Source organism: Geotrypetes seraphini, chromosome 2 (genome assembly GCF_902459505.1).
Source record: "Geotrypetes seraphini chromosome 2, aGeoSer1.1, whole genome shotgun sequence".
In the NCBI taxonomy this organism is placed as follows: Eukaryota; Metazoa; Chordata; class Amphibia; order Gymnophiona; family Dermophiidae; genus Geotrypetes; species Geotrypetes seraphini.
The window spans coordinates 153,102,480-153,124,173 of record NC_047085.1 but is presented as its reverse complement, the minus strand read 5'-3'; the positions used below and the strand labels follow the sequence as shown (position 1 = coordinate 153,124,173).

General features: G+C 41.9%; 1 protein-coding gene across 1 annotated transcript in view; it reads left to right on the top strand.

Annotated features, from left to right (window-relative positions):
• MTCL1 (microtubule crosslinking factor 1) overlaps positions 1-21,694 on the top strand; it is a 398,239-nt gene that overhangs the window by 252,468 nt on the left and 124,077 nt on the right. Inside the window, 1 exon segment of the mRNA XM_033934045.1 lies at positions 124-291. Coding sequence (XP_033789936.1) covers positions 124-291 — 168 coding nt within the window.

Here is a 21,694-nt window from a genome sequence, read left to right as displayed (position 1 = left end):
TTCTGTTCATGCTCTTCTTTGTCTTGTAGTTTTTTCAGTCGTCTACCTTACCCATTTTTTGTTTTTTTTTTATTCCCTTCTGTCCTTTGCATTTGTTTCTATTACCGCCCATGCACGTAACAGTCTAAACTGAGAGATCATCAGGTGGAGTGGCAGCTTGGCCAGGATCATGGAGAGGAGCAAGAGAGTCATCGCCTTCATATCACCACCACCACCACTGAATCACATCGCAGAGCTGATGGAGACAACAAACCCTACAGGCCAGGAGCACAGGATTTTTTCAGTCTAGAGGTCGGTATCATGTGCTCTTGGAATGCTACCTTGCAGTATGCTGTTCACGGACCATCACACCTTTTACTTTTTTTAACTGAAGAAAAAATAGAAAATCTAAAAAGTAATTGGCTTTTCCAAAGTATTTTTCAGCCTTTTGAGAAGCCTAGATGAAAAATTCATAGCAACGATGAGAGGCGTAGATCTGTGAGCACAAAAGCAGTGCAGATAAGGAGCAGACCATATGCATCAGATGATGTAAATATCAAAGTGATTTATTGAAAAATAAATAATCCAAACAGTATTCATTATGCTGAATGTTGAAACTGCTGTACTAGTTTAGGGGAAATGCTTTTAATTGTTCCCCATTGGTTGTTAGCCCCTGATGCAGCCTAAGTTTAGGTGAAATGTGGCCATGTCGGGCAAGTTTGGATTATTTATTCTTCAGTAAATCACTTTGATATTTACATCATCTGATGTGTATGGTCTGCTTCTTATCTACTGTATGCAGCCTAAATGAAAAATTTCCAGGTAAAATAAATTGTTGAAAGGAATCCTGTGTACAGTATCTCGTATAATGGTAGATATAGAATTGTGTGAAATATTCTATTCTCCGAGGACAAGCAGTCATAATATTCTCACATGTGGGTGACATAATCCAGGGAACCTAGTACGGACACTGCTGAGTACACTACTATCATTTTAAATTTTTTGGCAAATGTCCATACTGCATGCCAGTGCCTTCCCACCCAATGTCAGCTTGCGGGACTATCAGTTCTTCATTTTCTGTGCAGCTGAGAAGCTGTATCTTAAGTTCTCTCTTCAGTACATCGAACTTTAACCCTTATTGTGTACCTTTTTATATTTACTTTTCATTATTTTCCTCATAGTTCGTAGTTTTTATCGTGTTCATGCATTTTACCAGACCTTGATTCCTTTTTGTTGAATTTTTATTTTTCGGCCTTTGGGCCACTTCGAGGCCTTTTTTTCCCTCGGAGCATCTATTGTTTAGTTTGGCATCTTAGTTACTTGCGCTACCCGGGACATTGAGCCCTTTGACTTTGCATCAGCCGTTTTCCCTTCCATGTCAAAGAGGGTACCGAGTAGCTTTAAGAAATGTTTCAAATTGGCAAGTTTTGGATCTTCTGGAAGCAATGGATGCAGGCAGGCATACGTACGCTAGATGATGTTATGTCTAATGGGAGAATGCTTGAGTTTTCACGACTGCAACAAACATTTGGAAGAGTCCAACGAGAAGCAAAAAAAATAAAATTGAACAGGCAGAGACTAACGGAAAATGAAAAAAAAAACGGTGGTAGGCGCCACATCTCTCAGCCTAACCAGCGCCAGATGCTCCTATTATTATAACACCAAAACGCGTTAAAATCAGCCACCTTCATCATCTTCAAGGCCTTCTCAACAACCTTGTGCGTGACAGCAAAGGACTCAAAAATCACAGCCTCAGTCAAAACAGCATCCATCCTTTTGACTTCTTTCTAGAGAGCATTGCCAACATTTCCCTACTTTTTCCTCTCAATCTCCCCATTGGGAGAAGATTGCTCTAGTTCCATCAATGCTGGACTCTTATCACAACAGATAAGTGGGTCCTTAGCATTGTCACTCTGCTTGCTCAGAAAATCTCCAAAATCATCCACCAAAAATCTCCTTTCAACTCCCTCCAGAAGATCCTTCTTCACCAAGAGCTCTCAGCCCTTCTTCAGCTAAACACAATAGAAACTGCTCCTCTGCTAGAGAGAGGCTGGTGGCTATATTAGATGTATTTTCTAATGCCAAAAAAGGTCAGAGGCCTTCAGACTATTCTAGATCTCTGGGGCCTAAACAAATACTTTTTGAATGAGAAGTTTCACATGGTCTTTCTGGGAACTTTTCTACCTCTAGTGGAAAAAGGTTATTGTTTATACTGTCTAGAAGTAAAAGATGCGTATGCTCACATATCCATCCTACCTGCTCACAGAAAGTATCTTCCACATTGATTCTCAACATTTCAAGTACAAGGTTTTGACCTTTGAATTGGCTTCAGCACCTTGAGTCTTCACAAAATACTTTATGTAGTGGTGACAGCCCTTCACATATGGAGTTTCAAGTATTTCTTTACTTAGACAACTGGATGATCAAGGCTTCATAATCGCAAACAGCTCAGCATGTCATTAACTCAACAATTCATCTTCTGGAGCTGCTCGGGTTTACCATCAACTACCAAAAGTCACATCTGCACCCTTCTCAGATGCTTGAGTTCATCAGGGCTCTCCTGGATACTACTCAGGGTCGAGCTTTTCTATCAAAACAGAGACTAGTCAATAACATTTACCTGTGTCTCAGTTTCCACATTATAACACACTTCTGCACTTCAGTTCTTATGCCTTCTGGATCACATAGTGCCAACAGTGCACGTTACTCTATTTGCCTGTCTTCACTACAATGGACCCTATCAACCCAATGACCCAAGCGACAGGACATCTATATGCTCCAAGTCAAGTCATTTTGGTCTTCCGTCACTTTCTCCAAAGATGGGTGGTTCCTCATAATCTCACTCAAGGTCTCCCCATCCAACCTCCCTGCCATCCAAAACTTCTAACCACAGACACTTCAATGTTAGGATTGGGTGTTCATCTAGATGGCCTATACACTCAAGGAGTATGGACTCATCATGAACAAATCCTCCATATCAAGCTTCTCGAACTGTGAGCAATAGGCAATGCTCTAAAAACATTCCAAAACCATCTCCTTCCTCAAGTAGTCCTTGTTCATACACACAACATTACATTACATAAATATTTATGAATCGCTAATATACTCCAATAGGAGTTCAATTCAATTTCCAAGTTAATAAGAAGCTGGCCATCACCAGGCATTACAATCTTACATTAAAAATCAGAACATAAACACATAAAAGATCTGCTTATCTATTAGAGTGAACGAGATATCTTGTAAACAAATAGGTCTTCAGGACTTTACAGAAACTCTCATAAGAGAGGATAGTTCATAATTGTACTGGAAGAGAGTTCCACCATCTTGCCACCAAATATGGAAAAGATAGAGTGTATTGTTTTATATTTAATATCTCTAGGATTCAGAAATCTTAACACCCGATGATTGCTAATCAAGCTATACTTCTAAACAGATGGTAGTTCTACTAAATTCGTCTGGGATTTCTCCATGGAAAATCAAGAAAATCAATGTACATAATTTAAAAATATCCCTTGCATCAAAAAGAATCAATGTAATCTGAGATTATAAAGGCTTCATCTTATCTTATTTTGTTGCTGAGAATATAAGCCTAGCAGCAACATTCTGGATGGTCTGTAATGTTTTGTATATAGTTACTGAACAACCTACATAAATTTCAACTCACTTTCTATTTATATCCATGGAGGGCCATAATCAAAAGAAATGTCTAAGTCCGTTTTGGCCTAACTCACAAATCGTCCAAAGTCGGACACAGGAAAAGGTCTATTTTCAAAAAATACGTCCAGCATATTTTTTTTCCCGAAAATTGTCCAACTGTACGTCCAGCCTCCTGATCATCCAGACCGCTAAGTCGTCCATCTTTATACCCCATTTTTGTCTAAAAATCCATCCAAGTCAAAAATGCCTAGAAAAAGACCTTTTGGACATGGGAGGGGCCAGAAAAGTAAGGGACTGGACACCCAGACATGGCAAGAGAGTAGTGTGGCACCTTACAGGGCACTGCTGTGAATTTCACAAAAAGGGGTCCACATAAACATCTCACAACAGCTCCCTTATAGGTCATGGTAAGCCCCCCAAATGCCCCCAGAATCTACTAGACCCACCTATCTACCACCCCAATAGCCCTTATGGCTGCAGGAGCTACTTATATGGCAGTACAAAAGGGTTTGGGGGGGGGGGTTTCTTAGGGGTGCATATGTTTCTCCATGAATGCAGTGATTAGAGTGGCTTATGGGCCTGGGTCCTCCTCTCCATGGTTCACTAACCCACTCCCAAGACCACTTAAACCACCTCTGTGCAGCTCTACTAGGCTTTCCTATCCCAGGCTGCCAGGTGCTGATGTTCTGGAGGCAGATATGTAAAGTTGTTATTACATTTTTTTTATGGGGGGGGGGGAGTCAGTGATCACTGGGGCTATGTGTGGGGGTCTGTACTTTGTGTCTGCAGTGCTTATCTGGTCACTTTGGATACCTTTTGTGGACTTAGACCTGGTTTTAGATGGCCTAAGTCACAACGTCCAAGTTCCATCTAGGCAGTGTTTGGTTATACATGCAGTACGACTGAGTCTAGGACGGCCCACGTCCCTCCCAAATCATGCCCTCACCACACCTCTTAAAACGCCCCTTTTAGCTCTGGTCGTTCAGCAGCACTGTGAGGGCCTAAGTCATTTTTAAATACGTTTAAAACCCTGTTCGATTATCAGCATTTGGACGTTTTTTGTTACTGATCGTCCAAATGCCGATTTAAGCCTGTTTTAAGATGTTTTTCTGTTTCGATTATGAGCCCTTTATTATTTTATTGTTTTATCACTTTTTATTTTTTATTTTTATTTTATTTATTTATTTATGATTTTATACAATATTCCCAAGCATAAACATCTTGTACAGTAAGATTGTATTAAAACAAATGAAGAAAAAGAAAACAAATTACAATACAATATAGAAGATATTAAATATCATAACATATAAAGACAATCTCTAGTCCACAATTATTGGATCCTAGACTTCAATAGAGTGAGATAAAATCACTTTTTATTTTAATTACACATTAAGACACACATTAATACACATTTCATCCATAGGACCCCTGAAGAAGACACTTTTTTTGAAACACAGACCTTGTTGGGTCCATATGTTTCCCAGAGGTTCAGGCTCTAGACATTTTTATGTGAATTATTTGTTTAAATAAAGCCTTCATCTTGGACACCGCCAAGCAACCCCCCCCCCCCCCCCCCCCCCGTTGGCCAGAGGGAGTGTAGGCATCTCTCCCACTACAGAGGGGGTGTTGGGGATGTGTTGCTCGGCGGTAGGAGAGAGTGGGCCTGCCTCCTCCCCCCCCCCCCCAGTTTAGGCTCAAGTCCCCTCCAAACATACAACTCCTGTTAAATGACTGTTGGGGATGCTGAAGCCCTATCAGTCCAAAATATTCGTTACCAAGCATCTTTCCTCCTCCTTGCGCCGCTGCAGTATAGAAGAAGTCAGCAGTGTACCTTCAGCTGCCAATGCCAGAATTCCTCACACACGCTCAGTGCAAGAACTGAGTCTGCTTGGAGAGTACCGGCATTGGCAATGCTGGCTTCTGTACTGCAGCAGTAAATAAATGAGGTCTGGCTGGCAGGACTTTAGTATCCTCACCAGGAAAGCTGTTATTTTTGGCATGCCGGGAGGTGGGTGCAGGAGGAGGAAGAGAATGCCTCCCCTAATCACCTCTGGATATCCCCTCTCCCAACCGAAGGGTCAGCTATGTCCATGGTCCATACTGTGCAGACTTTGAGTATGCATACTTGTTCTGGAGAGACAATGCCATGGTATGGTGTAGGGGATCACCGTAGTGCTGTGTTGTCTTTTGAATGATATACTAACCCGAAATCCTGTTTGTTTTATATATTAAATATGTCATGTCATTTCCCTCCCCTCCCCCCCCAAGAATATGAAGCTAGAACTACATTCCAACAGAGGCTTTGAGTTCCAACAATGCACAGAGCTGGAATGCTATAAAGATGTATCAGTATATCACATTGGGCTGAGGATTAGCAGTGAAGACCTGTAAGATAGATATTAATGAGCTATTGGGATTAGAGAACCCACAAACAAGAATGATTGCTTAAGAGACTGGAAAGCGTGAAGACTGAAAGATGCTAGTGTTTGCTAACTTCCCTTTATTCAATCTTATATTCTTCTTGAGTAAATGGAATACCAAACATCCACTACACTAGTGCTGGACTTACTATTTATCTTTTCTTATGCATAGCCTGTAATGCTAATACCATAGTGGAGTTCAGCTCTCTACCCGAGTAGTTTAACTCGATGTGGTTTTGTTCTTCATAATTCCCAGGAACAACAACAACAACAACAGAGAAGCTGTTTTGCTAAGAAAAATATTTTGGTTTTTTAGGTCTTAAATCTGGCCAGCACATTATCCAGTGCTGTTTCTGCAAGTGTCGTTGCACTTGGATCTGTAACTGGCTAAAGCTCTCTGCAGTCTTTTTGTACATTTTGCCTCATGAATCAAAAGGAACAATTTTCATTTTGAATGCAAAAGGAAATTGACTAATTAGATAATAAGCTCCAGAGAAGCAGGTTGTCTGATAGAATGATGGCATCGTGCAGCCTGAGTGCAAACATCTTCCTTTGTTTGGTCTGCATCCCCTCAATTAATATGGCACTAGGAGTCTGCATCACAGCTATTTAAGACAGGCGGGGATTAAGCTCAGTTAGCAATTAATAGTGTGCTGCTTTTTGCTGAAAATACTCTTAAAAAGCTTTAGATCTAATATGTGGTAACTAGTAAGATCTAAAATGACAGTTTGAGGGATGGTAAAAATCACTGCTTTATTAAACAATATGTATTCTAGGGCATGATGGGAATTGGTTTCAATCTATTTAGTAGAAAAAAAGTTTAAAATGACAACGTAATAATCCCCTCCCCTTTTACTAAGCCACGATAGTGGTTTCTACTGTGGTCCAAGGGCGCCAAATGCTCTAGCGCTTATAGAAATTCTATGAGTGTTGGAGTACTTAGCTATCTTTCTTTTCTTGAACTTTTGACACTCATATTTAGTTCAAGCCTGAGAACAAATTTGTCCATACAAAAATTCACAGGCACTGCGATTAATCTGTAGTTTTTGAGCGCCTGATGGGGGTGGATGAGGTCCAAGACACAAGAGCTCAAAAGAAACATGTTTTACCTTTCTCACCACATCATGTGACTTTCTAAAAAGAACATTTTAATCTAGAACTGTTTCAGTAACATCCAAGTTACAAAAAGGTGCTCTGATTGAGTAGCTGAGCCCTGGAGGGATTAAGGCATGACTAGTGAGTACGCGGATTTGCGTCACGTCCCAGCATACAGGGTATTTTATGCTAGTAACTCATACACAGACATGTAATTTAATCAAAATAATATTTATTCAATTTTATATCCAATTAAGCTTGAGGTTCAAATTAGAATTAAGATTACATTGCCAATTAATTATATGCATTACATTCATTGCCAATTCCGTAAAACATCTTGTGTTTGGGGGGGGGGGATTAGTCAATTAATCTTGCTCCAGGTCTAATTGATCCATATGGAGTGAGAGATTTTTCCCCCTGAGCAGAAGCTGGTGCTTGCTTATGTACTCTTGCAATGACCTATAACCACGTCACTGTATAAGACGAAACTTATTTGAACAATAGAATTCCTTTTAGCTCTTATAGATACCAGGCTTAAAGAAAAGTTTTACAGATTATATATTTATTTATAGCAATTTCTGAATACTGTATGTATATACCATTATAATATACCCAAATAAAACTATCATTAAGAGTTTGAATCAAAACAGTTCGCTGACCAAGTTGTCTGCAAAGCTGACAGTTTCACACAGACACCAAGCCCAAAAAGCAAGCCCCCCCTTCTTGTCTTGTTGAGTTTAGATTATAAAATAACCTGAGATTTCAGATACTTTAATCTAAAGACATTTCTTATATCCCTGCTTTATTTTACTAGAATCTTAATTATTGTGAAAAGGAAATAAGGATCATCCTTCCTAAAATCTAATTCAGTATTATAAAATTAAGGAAAGTTACAATACTCAAACTTTTGAGCAGGGAGACTCCCTCCCTTTCACATTCCATAGCTAGTTTCCATGGTACCCCTAAAGGTCAAATAAATCAAACTTTTATATCAAGCTGCGGTAGGGAGTTAAACGCACGTTAAACCGCCTGCCGCGCTAGCCGCTAACACCTGCATTGAGCAGGCGTTAGTTTTTTAGCCAGACGCGAGGGTTAGCGCGTGATGAAATGTCCGACGCGCTAACCCCGCTAGTGCAGCTTGATAAAAGGACCCCCCCATATGTCTGGAAAATCCAGTTCCTCAGGATTTCCCAAGTTTTTGAATCTTATAAATATAAAGATTTTAAACTAATTTCAATCATTCTATCACACATATTTCATTCATCCGCACCTGGATCCAGGGAATGCTTCAATCGCACGCGATCTGGTATTAATTAAAGCCACGAGGCTTGTAGGCGCAAAACTGAAATGTTTTAGACTAAGAAAAAGGAGAACATAGAAAGGAAGAAAGAAAAAGCCCTTACAGTTTTTACCTTCACCTCTCCTCCATATATATATATATATATATATATTACATTACATTACATTACATCAGGGATTTCTATTCCGCCATTACCTTGCGGTTCAAGGCGGATTACAAAAGGTTAATTTAAAAAAGACAGAATTACAGTGATTAGCTAGAGAGGTAAGTTGTAGATCTTAAGAGCATTTAGAGGTCGTGTTGTTATTGCTGTTTCAGGAATTTCTTGAAAAGTGTGGTTTTTATTTCTTTTCTGAACGTCCTATAGTCTGGGGTGGTCATCAGAAGGTTGGAGATCTGGTTGTCCAGTCTTGCGGCTTGAGTGGCTAGGAGGCCGTCGTGTAGTTTTGTTCTTTTTACTTCTTTGATTGGGGGGGGTATGAATGGGGAGTGCGTTTTTCTGTGTCTGGTACTCGGTGCTTGGATGAGGCGATTGTTCAGGTATGATGGGCTGTCTCCGTGTAGGGTTTTAAATAATATGCAGTAGAATTTGAATTGGATTCTTTCTTGGATTGGGAGCCAGTGTGAGTTGATGAAGGCTTCAGTGATGTGGTCATGTTTTTTCAATGAGTAGATGAGTCTCAAAGCTGTATTTTGGATTGTTTGGAGTTGTCTTATCGTGGTTGCAGGACATGGAAGGAAGAGTATGTTACAGTAGTCCAATATACCTAGTATTAGGGATTGTACTATAGGTTGGAATTGTGTTCTTTCAAAGAATTTTCGGACTTGTCTCAGGTTTCTCATGATTGCGAATGATTTTTGAATTGTTTTATTTATTTGCGGTTGCATTGTGCAGCATCTGTCTATGGTCATGCCTAGTAGTTTTATGGTGGTTTGGATGGGATATTTGGTTGCGTTTATGTCTAGGATGGTTGTGGTTTGGATCTTGTCATTTTCTAGGAGGATGAATTTGGTTTTGTCTTGGTTGAGTTTAAGTTTTTGATTTTCCATCCAGGTTGTGACTGCTTCAAGTGTTTGGTGAAGTTTGTCTGTCATGGTAGGTTTAGAATGATCGTATGGGACGAGGATGGTGATGTCATCCGCATAACTATAGGAGGTTATGCCTAGATTATCCAGATGCGTTCCTAGAGAAGCAGTGTAGAGATTGAAGAGGGTAGGGGATAGTGGAGATCCTTGTGGTACGCCGCAGGGGTTTGACCAGGATTCTGACTTTTCTTTGTTTGATTTTACACTGTAGGTTCTGAGTTTTAGGAATCCTTCAAACCAGGAGTATACTTTGTCTGAGATGCCTATTGCATCTAAGATCTGTAGAAGGATGTTGTGGTCTACTAGGTCGAATGCCGCCGATAGGTCCAGTTGTATGAGTAGCATTTTTTTCCCTGTACTAAGTTGTTGTCTGACGGTATCCATAAGGGAGCCTAGTAGTGTCTCTGTGCTGAAGTTTGTTCTGAAGCCTGATTGCATGGGGTGGAGTAGGTTATGGTCCTCTATGTAATTGGTGAGGAGTTTGGCTACTAGGCCTTCTATAATTTTGACATATAGCGGAATTGAGGCTATAGGTCTAAAGTTAGATGGGAGGTTTTGTGGTGCTTTTGGGTCTTTTTGGATTGGGGTGATGACAATTTCGCTGAGGTCAGCAGGGAATGTGCCTTCTGTGAGCGTGAATTGGATCCATTGTAGAGTTATGGTGCGGAATTTTACACTAGAGGTGGTAAGGAGATATGAGGGGCAATGGTTGAGGTCACAGGAGGCATGGCTGTATTTTTTGTAGAATTTGTTGAATTCTGACCATTGTATGTTAGGGAATTGAGTCCAAATTCTGTCTGCTGCGATTGCCTCTTTTCCTGTAGGGTGGATTGTGATTGGATTTTGATGGGATGGGTTAAGGATGAGTGTGGCTCTGGTGTTGGTGATTTTGTTCTTGAAGTGTTCTGCTAAGAGGGTGGGTGATGGTGGAGGTGTGTTCGTGGTGGTAGTGTATGGTTTGGTGTCTGTTAATTCTTTCAGGATTTGGAATATTTTTTTGGAATCTTGGGTTTCCGTGCCTATGAGATTAGTATAGTAGCTTTTCCTCTTATCTTTTAGTAGATTTTTGTATTGTTTGTTGATTTTTTTCCAGTCGGTTTTTGTTTGATCTTGGTTCTTTTTTCTCCATTTTCTTTCTAATCTTCTACACTGTCTTTTGAGTTGGAGTAATTCATTATCAAACCATTGGTCTGATTTCCTGCTGGTTCTGGTTTTGGTTTGTAGGGGTGCCAGATCATCCAGGATGTTGGTGGATACATTTTTCCAGTGGGAGATGAAGTTTTTTGGGTCGCAGTCTTGGATAGTTTCGTCTACATTTGACCAGAAAATGGTTGGGTCGATATGTTTGCGTGAGGTATATGTGGTTTTTTTTGATTGAGGTGTGTGTTTGGTTTTGGTCCAATTGATGTTGAAGTTATAAATGTAGTGGTCTGACCATAGGGATGGGGACCATGTTCCGTTAGGAGTTTGGATTGCTGGATTGGATGGTTGGTGAGACATGAAGGCAGCAATGTCCAGTTGATGACCTTTTTCATGAGTGGTTTGTGGGTTTAGGATCTGGAAGGATAAGGCATTGAGGAAGGACAGACAGTTATTTGCTGGTGTGGAGGTTGTGTCTTCTAGGTGTAGGTTTAGGTCTCCTAGGATGAGGTTATATTCAGCTGTTAGTGAGTTTAGGTAGATGAAGTTTTCAAATTCAGGTCTCACTGTGGTCCAGTTTCCTGGTGTTATGTAGCAGAGCAAGCAGTTTAGAGAGTTTTTTAGTGTTGGGTTTGTGAGTTGACACGCTAGGAAATCCATTTGTGGAGTGGATGTTTTCTCAAGAATGTTTAGAGTTAGGGAGTTCTTGAATATTATTGCTAGTCCTCCTCCTCTTTTTTTCTCTCTGCAGGTTACTGTTATTTTGTATCCTGGCGGGCATACTTCTTTTATTCTAGGGTCTGTGTCTGAGGTTAACCAGGTTTCAGTGAGGAATAGGCAGTCAAGTTTTTCTGTTTTTATCCAATTTTTTATGTTTTCTGTTTTGGGTCCTAGAGATCTGATGTTAACATAGGCACAAGTAAGGGAGGTCGTGTTGGTCTGGGGAATGTAAGTTGTTTCCGGGTATATGAGTGTTGTGGGAGTTGGATGAGATTTTGTTTTCGGAGGTGTTGATCTTCTTCTCCAGATTACATTGATGGGGTGTTGAGTGCTGGTGTGGTGGCTCGGGTTTCTTGATGTGAGTATTCTTCTGTTGGGAATTTGGAAGTTGGTTGTACTGGCGGTTGAGGTTGTGGTGGGTAAGTTGTTTGCTGTTGTTTTCCAGCTAGAGATGAGGAGGATTATCAGGAGGGTGGCTAGTTTGTGTGTATGCAGGGAGAGCTTCATGTTTGATGTCTGGTTCGGAGTGTTCGGAGTGTTAGGTAGAGTGAATGGTTCTCTCTTAGAGTCCTGGTTGGATGAGGGGGAGGAGCGGGGATCTTTCGCTCCTTAACTTATAATGGAAGTCGGCAGGAGGTCTGGTGGAGGTCTTGCTTAACCCATCAATTCACATAAATACTGAATATTGTTATGACTATTCTTACTAATCTAATCTAATCTAATCCTTAGGTTTGTATACCGCATCTTCTCCACGTTCGTGGAGCTCGGCATGGTTTACAGGAGATGTAATAGGAAGGAACTACAATAAAGGGTTAGAGGTCAAAGTATGAAGAATATTTAGAGGACTAGGGATGCAGGATATGAAGAGATTTTGAGGATTTGGGATACCAAAGTTGGGGAGAGGCTTACATTTTTAGAAGAGCCCGGTTTTCAGATGTTTGCGGAAAGCTTGGAGAGAGCTTTTAATCCCTAGTGTTTTTCTGGTCTTGACTGCAATCCATATTCAAATTTTTATTTCTTTGCACCTAACTTTTCATATGCTCTTAATTGGGCGTCGGCCTTATCAATCACAAGTGCATTACTAACTAGATTTACCCAGATTCATATGAAAAGTAGGTGTCTGCATGTAGAAAAATCTACTATGTATTCAACACAAATACCTTGCACACTATCTGTTCCAATATGGCCTGCCCCACCCTTGCACCCTTTGTCAGACAACGCCAGCTCACTAGGGTTGCCATTTTTCAGGCCACAAAAATCAGTACACATGGCCATGACCTGTTCCACCCCAGCCCCTCCTAGTTCAGCCTCCAGTCCCGCCCCCACAAACCTCCTCTCTTCTTCCCCAACAAGCTCCAGCTGCATCTGGAGGGCCTGAAGCATGTGCGGATGTGTGTGATGTCATTCACACATGCTCAGATGCCCTCCAGATGCGACTGGAGCTCATCAGGGTTTTCCAAAACCCGGACAAACTGCTGGGTTTTGGAAAGTCTGTCAGGGGACCCCTGACAGTCCTCTAGAAAGAGGACATGTTCGGTCTTTCCCGAACGTTTGGTAACCCTAGGCATGACCCCTCCTTAATCCTCCAAAGGTTGCCGCCCCCTCCCTTGCCCCTGAAAATGAAGCTTGAAAGGAAAACCAGGCTCTCTGTCAGCTGTAGGCATTATGGCCATTCTGAACAAAACAGCAAGCAGGTCAGAGGAGTAGCCTACTGGTTGGTGCAGTAGACCCTTAACCAAAGGGCACAGGTTCAAATCCCAGTATAACTCTATTAATGTTTTGTTTTCTGGGTCACCCTCCAGGAACAGAAAAGTACTTACTGTGCCTAAAGATATAGGATACCTGCAAGCCTGAAGGCTATTGAAGTAGTGTACATTCAGGTACAATAGGTTATTTTCTGTTCCTGGAGGGATCACATTTACAAGAATAAAGACTACAGTGCGATTTGAACTAGAGAGCTGCACGGGAACGGGGACGACGGGAATCCAGTGGGACCCGCGGGTTCCCCCTTTGGGTCACGGGGATCCCGCGGGGACGCCCCCTAGGGTCACGGGGATCCCGCGGGGACGCCTCCTAGGGTCGCGGGGATCCTGCGGAGTTAGATGGAAACTTGAGCCGCGAGGCTCGTCTTTTTTTCCTACCTGCCCTGCCGCAGCACACAGCTGACCGGAAATCTTCCCCGATGTCAGCGCTGACGTCGGAGGGAGGGCTTAAGCAAAGCCCTCCCTCCCTCCGACATCAGCGCTGACATCGGGGAAGGCTTCCGGTCGGCTATGTGTGCTGGGGCAGTGCAGACAGGAAATAGAAGACGAGCCTCGCGGCTCGAGCTCCATTTGACTGGTAATTTTTCTTAAAAATGGGGGCTGGGAGGCGGAACACAAAAAAGGGGATGGAGAGCGTTTTTGGAACTTTTATTAGGCTGACCTGATATATTTGTGGTTTATGTTGGAGGTACATTCTTATAATGGCTCCAATGAAAGCAAGAAATGTAGCAGATTAAGTCAATGTAATGGAATCCCTGATTCAAATGTGCTTCTGTGTCTGGTTAAGCTGAAATGGTGTTTGAGAATTTTAAAACACCTTCTAGCTGGCCTGTTCTGCTGTAAAGGATATTAATTGCTATTAAGAAACCTTGAGTTGCTTTCTCGGCCACCTTCCCATGCTTGACATGCAAAAGCAGCCAAAGGTTGAGAAATGATTTTATCCTCTGAACCTTTAACCAGAGGTGAGTCCCACAGCTCTGCCGCACCGAGGACAGCTTTGTAAGATAACCCTTGAATTTTGGAAGCCCTCCCCTATGTTTTTTCAAATATGGTTGCAGCTCACTATTCTGAAGTTTATAGGGATGGGCGGGGATGGAACTCTCTAATTTGAACCCTGTGTCCCTTGGATCATAATCTACTGCACTAATCTGTTCTGCAAGGATGTCTGGGTGGCCATTTTCATAAGAATGCTGCCAGACAGATATCCTTGTGCTTTGTTTATAATTTGGGTTTCATGTTGGGTTTTATTAAACGGCACTAGAGGTTTTTAGCGTACGTCAATGAGGTAAATACAGAGTGTCAGAGCATTTATGTTGCAAACCCATGCTATAAACTTTTAGTAAAAGGAGCCCTCAGTATGTAAAATGGCTGTTCAGGATGAACTTCTTCAGCATAAGAACATCCTTCTCACATATTTTCAAAAAGGAAACCAGAAAATGGTTGTGAGATGGGTGGATTTTTTCGGTGTTTTGTCCTGAATTTTTTTTTGTTTTTGCACTTAGGCATCCTTCTGAAAATGCCCCTCTGTCTTTTGTTTTTTTGATGCTCGATTCTCTACTGTTTTAAAGTGGTATAAAATTCTCTGGTGAATGTTTTCTACACCAGGTGAAAAAAATTCTCCTTCCCTGACCCCAAAGAGATAACAACTTTTTATTATTTTCTAGTGTGGGGGTGGGGGGGGAGGCTGGGAGAGTCAGTTTAAATAAATTAGTAAAATAGAAAGATCACACTATTACCTGATAATATGACACACGACCTACTGTTGCTGGAACAATGGTCAACTACTTGGCAGCTAGGCTTCAATGCTAAAAAATGCAAGATAATGCACCTGGGTAAGAGAAACCCGCGTAGAACTTATGTACTAAATGGTGAGACCTTGGTTAGGACCACGGCGGAACACGACCCAGGGGTGATCATTAGTGAGGACATGAAGGTTGCCAATCAAGTGGAGAAGGCTTCCTCCAGGGCAAGACAAATGATGGGGTGTATCCGCAGAGGTTTCGTCAGCAGGAGACCTGAAGTTATGATGCCGTTGTACAGAGCCATGGTGAGGCCTCACTTGGAGTACTGTGTTCGGTTTTGGAGACCACGCTACCGAAAGGACGTGCTGAGGATCGAGTTGGTTCAGCGAACGGCCACCAGGATGGTCTTGGGGCTCAAAGATCTCACGTATGAAGAAAGATTAAAAAAATTGCGGCTGTACTCACTTGAGGAAAGAAGAGAACGGGGAGATATGATTGAAACATATAAGTACATCACGGGACGCATCGAGTCAGAAGATGATATCTTCTGGCTCATGGGACCCTCGACCACCAGAGGGCATCCGCTGAAGATCAGGGGAGGGAAGTTTCATGGCGACTCCAGGAAGTACTTCTTCACCGAAAGAGTAGTGGATCATTGGAACAGATTCCCACTCCAGGTGATAAAGGCCAGCAGCATGACGGATTTTAAGAGAAAATGGGATATTCACGTGGGATCTTTAATGGAGTAAATTCAGGGGAGGGGATACTTGGAATGGGCAGACTTGGTGGGCTATAGCCCTTTTCTGCTGCTTTTTTCTATGTTTCTATGTTACTACTACTATTAATTATTTCTATAGCTCTACCAGATGCACACCATGCAGCACTGCACAGAGTCACAAAGAATAAGAAAACAGTCCCTGTTCAAAAGAGTTTACAATCTGAACAGGCAAGACAGACAAAAAGGATGTCATGGATACAGTTAAGGGGAACGGTTAATCTGCGGGCTGGGTTGGAGGGCATTGGGTGTTTAGGAGTTGTGGTTATTAAATCAACTCTCTCTACTCAAAATGGCTGCTTTGCAAGATATTTCCAGCAAGTACAGAGAAATGATTCAGTTTCACCTCATTTTCCCCAGCCATAGTTTGAAGCTTGCAGTATGTTCTATTAGGTGTCAGATACTATCAGTATAATGTTTTTAGCTTGCATTTCTTTCAGTTTTGTAAGCATATCAGTCCCTATTGTTCCTAATCCATATTCAGATCTCTCTCCAGTTGTTCCATATATTTACATTTTCAATTTAGCTTGACAAGATGACATTTTATGTATTCGTAAAATTGTACCTTTATATGTAGGATTTATTGCAACCCTTTTTTTTTTTTCAGAAGTGTGGTTATATTTAGCTCACAGATTTTCATTTGTAGCTCAAAGCAAATTATTTTGAGGTACATCAGGTAAATACCTGAAGATGTAGGCTCAGCAGTGGCTCTTTGCTTGATAATGGTGATAACTGCTATATTTTCCAATTTAAGATATTTGCAGGTTAGTTCTATAAATGTCAGTATTGAGCACAAATTCTATATTGGCTTCTGGACAATAGAGCATAAGTTGGAATGTGTGCACCAACAAATTTAAGGCGGGGGGGGGGGAGATTTATGAAATTATAGTAAAAGTTCACCTTTTACTGTACCTTAATTCCCTGAGGGATTCTGCAAACTACAGGATCTCTGTACCATACATTGCTGAATCCCGAGGGAAGAAAATAATGCCATGTGCCAGCCACCTCACAAGCACTATTATTCTTATGGCCTGGGAGTTTTGGGGCTGCAAAGCCATGGCCTGGTACTCCTAGATTGCCAGATAAGGGACCCTAGGCTTCTGCTACCCTCCCCACCCCCCACCCCCAAATTCTGTTACTTTTTGGTGTCATTGGTGATTCAGTGGGTCTTCAGGCGGCTTCAAAATGGCATGAAATTACTGCTTGGGGGACCATTTTGAAGCTGATGCGGGACTGGGCAATAGCAATTACGCATCACTCTTGCCTGAAGACCCTCTTGGATCCTCCCCCTGGACCACCAATGATATCATGAGTGTGGGGAGTAGGAGTGGGGGGCAGGCCATGTACTGGAGGGGTTAGGTTGGTGGGGGGGGGATCGGAAGCTTGGAGGAACCATGGTATGGTAGCCCTTGAGCATCGGCTTTGTAGCCCAATGCTTCCAGATGGAAAAATAATCCCAGTAAGAAACTGGTGTTATTTTTACTGTGATTACTGGGTTCTAATATGGCTTGCAGTGTATCACTGTAAGTTGCGTTAGGTTATTTGCATTGTAATGAGGTGCAAAAAATGCATTTGCATATTTTGCATCTCATTACTACCTAAACTGTGGTAGTTTAATTATCACCAGTATTTTTTGGCATTAAGTCACATTATTTGGGTCCTAATGCTGCTTGATGAATTCCCTCCTTAGACACTATCATTTATGCCATGTAAAAGGCAAGCCTAAAAGTTAAGGTGTAAATGTTGTATTCTATAAATTATGTGCCCAAATGTGGGACTTGCCTATGTGTATGCCTCCCTTGCAGATACTCGCTATGTAGGTTTCACATTAAGCTTGTAGAAATACCCCTTAATGCCCAACTGGCACTTACACATGTGAATGCTACATATTCATTATTCATAGCATGCAAATATTGCTTATGTTTAGGCATTAAGATTATATAATGAGGGGGGTTAATATCTCTGTTTTCTGAATTATGTATGGAATATGCCATTTCTTGGAATCTTAAGTAAATATACAATTTATAGTTTATACCAGTGTACTTCAGTGCAAGATCTGGGAGCCTATGGTGGCCCATGGAGACCTCTAGGGTAGCCCTGCTACTCTTTGCCTCTCTACCTGAGATCATGGCACAGTGGGGAAAATAGATGAGGGGAAGAGCCACATGCTTGAAGGCCAAGATATTTCTCAATGAGAGTATCTCAATAAAAAGTTTGAAGACGAGCTGATGGGGTGGATATTATTGACACACACTGGTCAGTAGTATAGCCTCTCATGGGAATATATTTGATGGTTCTCCTCATCTTGTTTGAATCCAAAATGGCATCAACTTAAAAAATTAGAGAAGACCACTGGTCTACAGGGTAGTCCATGTGCTCTGGGCAGAACTAGGCTATTGATTCTATTAGAACTAATTCTAGAACAGTAATTCCCCAACTGGGCTGCAACCCCAGATAGGGTCATGAGTGTTCCCTGGTGGAAATTTTAAATGAAGTAGACAATTGTTCATAGTGCTGGCTCTAACTAGTGGCTATGGAGGAAGGGATATATGATAGAGATGTTTAAATACCTACGTGGCATAAATGCGCATGAGTTGAGTGTCTTTCATTTGAAAGGAAGCTCTGGAATGAGAGGGCATAGGATGAAGTTAAGAGGTGATAGGCTCCAGAGTAATCTAAGGAAATACTTTTCTACAGAAAGGATGGTAGATGTGTAGATTAGTTTCCCGTTAGAGGTGTGGAGACCAAGACTGTCTGAATTCAAGACAGCGTGGGATAAGCATGTGGGATCTCCTAGGGAGAGCAGGAGATAGTGGATCCTGCAGATGGGCAGACTGGATGAGCCATTTGGCCTTTATCTGCCATCATGTTTCTGTTTCTTTGTTTCCAGTGAAGCACCCTAGATGGCCACAAAAGGATTGCGAAGACCTACAAAGAGACATAAATACGCTCGAGGAATGGGCCGCGAAATGGCAAATGAGGTTCATCGTGGATATGCAAGGTGATGCATGTCGGTAACCAAAGTCATATGCACAAATACAGGATGTCCGGTGCTATACTCGGAGAGACCCCCCCCAGGAAAGAGACTTGGGAGTACTTGTAGACAAGGCAATGAAACCGTCCGTGCAATGTGCGGCGGCGAACAGAATGCTAGGAATGATTAAGAAGGGGATCATGAACAGATCTGAAAAGGTTATCATGCCGTTATACCGGCCATGGTACACCCCCACCTGGAATACTGCATCCAACATTGGTCGCCGTACATGAAAAAGGACATAGTAGTATTCGAAAGGGTCCAGAGAAAAGCGACAAAAATGGTTAAGGGGCTAGGAGAGTTGCCGTACAACGAGAGGCTAGAGAAACTGGGCCTCTTCTCCCTTGAAAAGAGAAGACAGAGAGAGGGGACATGATCAAAACATTCAAGATATTGAAGGGAATTGACTTAGTAGAGACAGAGAGATTGTTCATTCTCTCCAAGGTGGAGAGAATGAGAGGGCACTCGCTAAAGTTAGAAGGGAAAAGATTCCGTACAATGTAAGGAAGTTCTTCTTCACCCAGAGAGTGGTGGAGGTCTGGAATGCTCTCCCGGAGGCTGTTATAGGGGAAAGCACCATTCAGGGATTCAAGGTTGGTTAAGTTTCTATTGGAACAGAACATACGCAAGTAAGGCTAGACTCAAATAGGGCACTGGTCTTTGATCTAAGGGCCGCCGCGTGAGTGGACTGCTGGGCACGATGGACCATTGGTCTGACCCAGAAGCAGCAAATCTTATGTTCTTATGATTCTGCCACCTTCATCTGGTAAATAATGGTTTGCTATTTCCTAAGCCTGTGGATGGGGAAGCTGAGAATTTTGAGAGAGATTTAAAGTGGAGTTGGGCTGAATGTGGTGGAGAGGGAGACTGAGAAGGAGGTGTATCAAAAGTGATGGGGGAACAGGGGAGGGCTTAAAAGAAAGAGGCAATCAATTGGAGGAGGAAGGAGAATGCTGAATAGGAAGTATCTTAGATAATTGTAATGTCTTGGTGTGTTTTACACATCAGGCTAGAGACTGAACTAAGCACATTTATTAACATGTGGGGCTTACAGTGAATGTACGTCTGTACATGCCCCTTTAGGTTTCCTTAGTGTATGGAGCCTGAACATCTGCCTGATTGGCAGTGATATCCCCAAAACTAGGGATGGAGTAAAGACAAAATTGATTTAGAAGCACAAACAAACCTGATAAAGATTGGTTAAACTTTTCTTGCAAGAACATTATAATGATTACATCTGCTACACAATGGTACTTATTTTTAGAAGTTGCATTCACATTTTTGATATGCATAAACTGGCACTTAAGCATAGCTTGTATAAATGTCTAAGTACTGATATTACAAAACCAGGATATATGTATCTAAAACTGAAGAATGTGCAAATGGCAAGGGGGTGGTCTCTAGACGTATTTGGAGCATGACTAGGGTGGATCTTAAAAATGAACATTTAGGCCTGGATTCTGTTTAGGATGCCCGCTATACTTAATCGCGGCAAGGGATCTCCCTGCCGCGATAAGTATAGGGACTGTGGCTACGGCGCCAGTCTTCCCTCTCCACCCCCCCCTGACGATCGTGGCAAGAGGGTGCCCAACCCCTCCTGCTCACAGAGTCCACGATCGCTGGCAGGAGGGTACCCAACCCTTCCTGCCGGACCCCGCCCTTCACGACCCTTCAATATAGGTGACCTGCCCAGGGAGCATTTTTTTTAGAAAATGTGCCTCCCGATTGCCTGATTAGACAGCTGTAGGACGCCTACAGCTGCCTACAATCTGGATGTACTTTGCAGAATCGGGGCCTTATTCCCCATTTCAGAAGGAGAATGAATGTCTGTCCTAGGAAGTCAAACACAAAGAAAGGGATCAGCGAATACACATTCAAGTCAATAACACCCAAAAAGAAGTGCACAAACCAACAGAACTGGGACCTAAAGTTCTTTATTCAGCGAAAGACCCGACATTGCCAATATTTCGGTCTTTGGCCTGCTTCAGGGGTCTACAATAATACACATAAAAAACTTTTTTAGAAATTACATATAAATTTGAAGAACATATATATATATTTAAAAAAACACTTATACATTTATATTAAAACTTCTTTGAAAATTACATGTATAAATTCAAAAGGCATGTATATGAAAACTTATGCATTATAATGAAACACATACTTGCCAAAAAATTTTAATCATATCAATTAATTAATATTTAAATAATCTTGTTTTGCAGTCAGCATTATATAACTTAAAAATGTGCAAATAAAGATATTTCATCACTATCCTATCAATCTACATACAACATCAGAAAGTCAACATCAGGATTTGCACCTGCTACCTAGGATGTGTAAGTTTCAGAAAAATGCTTCTGTTATGCAACCCTCCGCAACAAGAATTAGGATAAGATGCCCCCTTAAAACCCTAGTGTTTGATGTCCCCCTTTAAAGTCATGCTGGCAAAGAATACCAGACTCTGGCCCAGATGCACTAAAGCTAGTGATCGTCGCTAAACCTGTTTTGACAGCTGTAGCGACGATCACATTTGCCGACACGATGCAGAAAACGGCTCACCTTGTGATTTTCTGCATGATCGATCGTTCCCTGATCTGACCATGTAAATAAGCTAATTAATATTAAAATGCCATGTAAACTAGTAGAGCAATTGATGCTCTAACATGGCTTCCCAATGTACTGAAAAGAGTGATCGCTTTTAGCGATGCAAAAAGCGACCAATCAAGATAAGTCGCTTACCTGTTTAGCCCTTTTTTTTTAATGGGCATAGATGCTGTGCATGTTATACATGCATAATATCTGCCCCATTAGACAAAAAAAAAGAAAGAAAAAAGCATCCCTTGCCAATGACGGCCATCCCTGATGCACTGGCACCATGAATTGACCTCCTCTCCCACGGCAGCGAAAACGGCAGGAAGAATGCCCACTTCCTACTGCCATGCTGATTCCCCCCCCTCCCGCCTCCGCGAAAGAAAATTGGCAG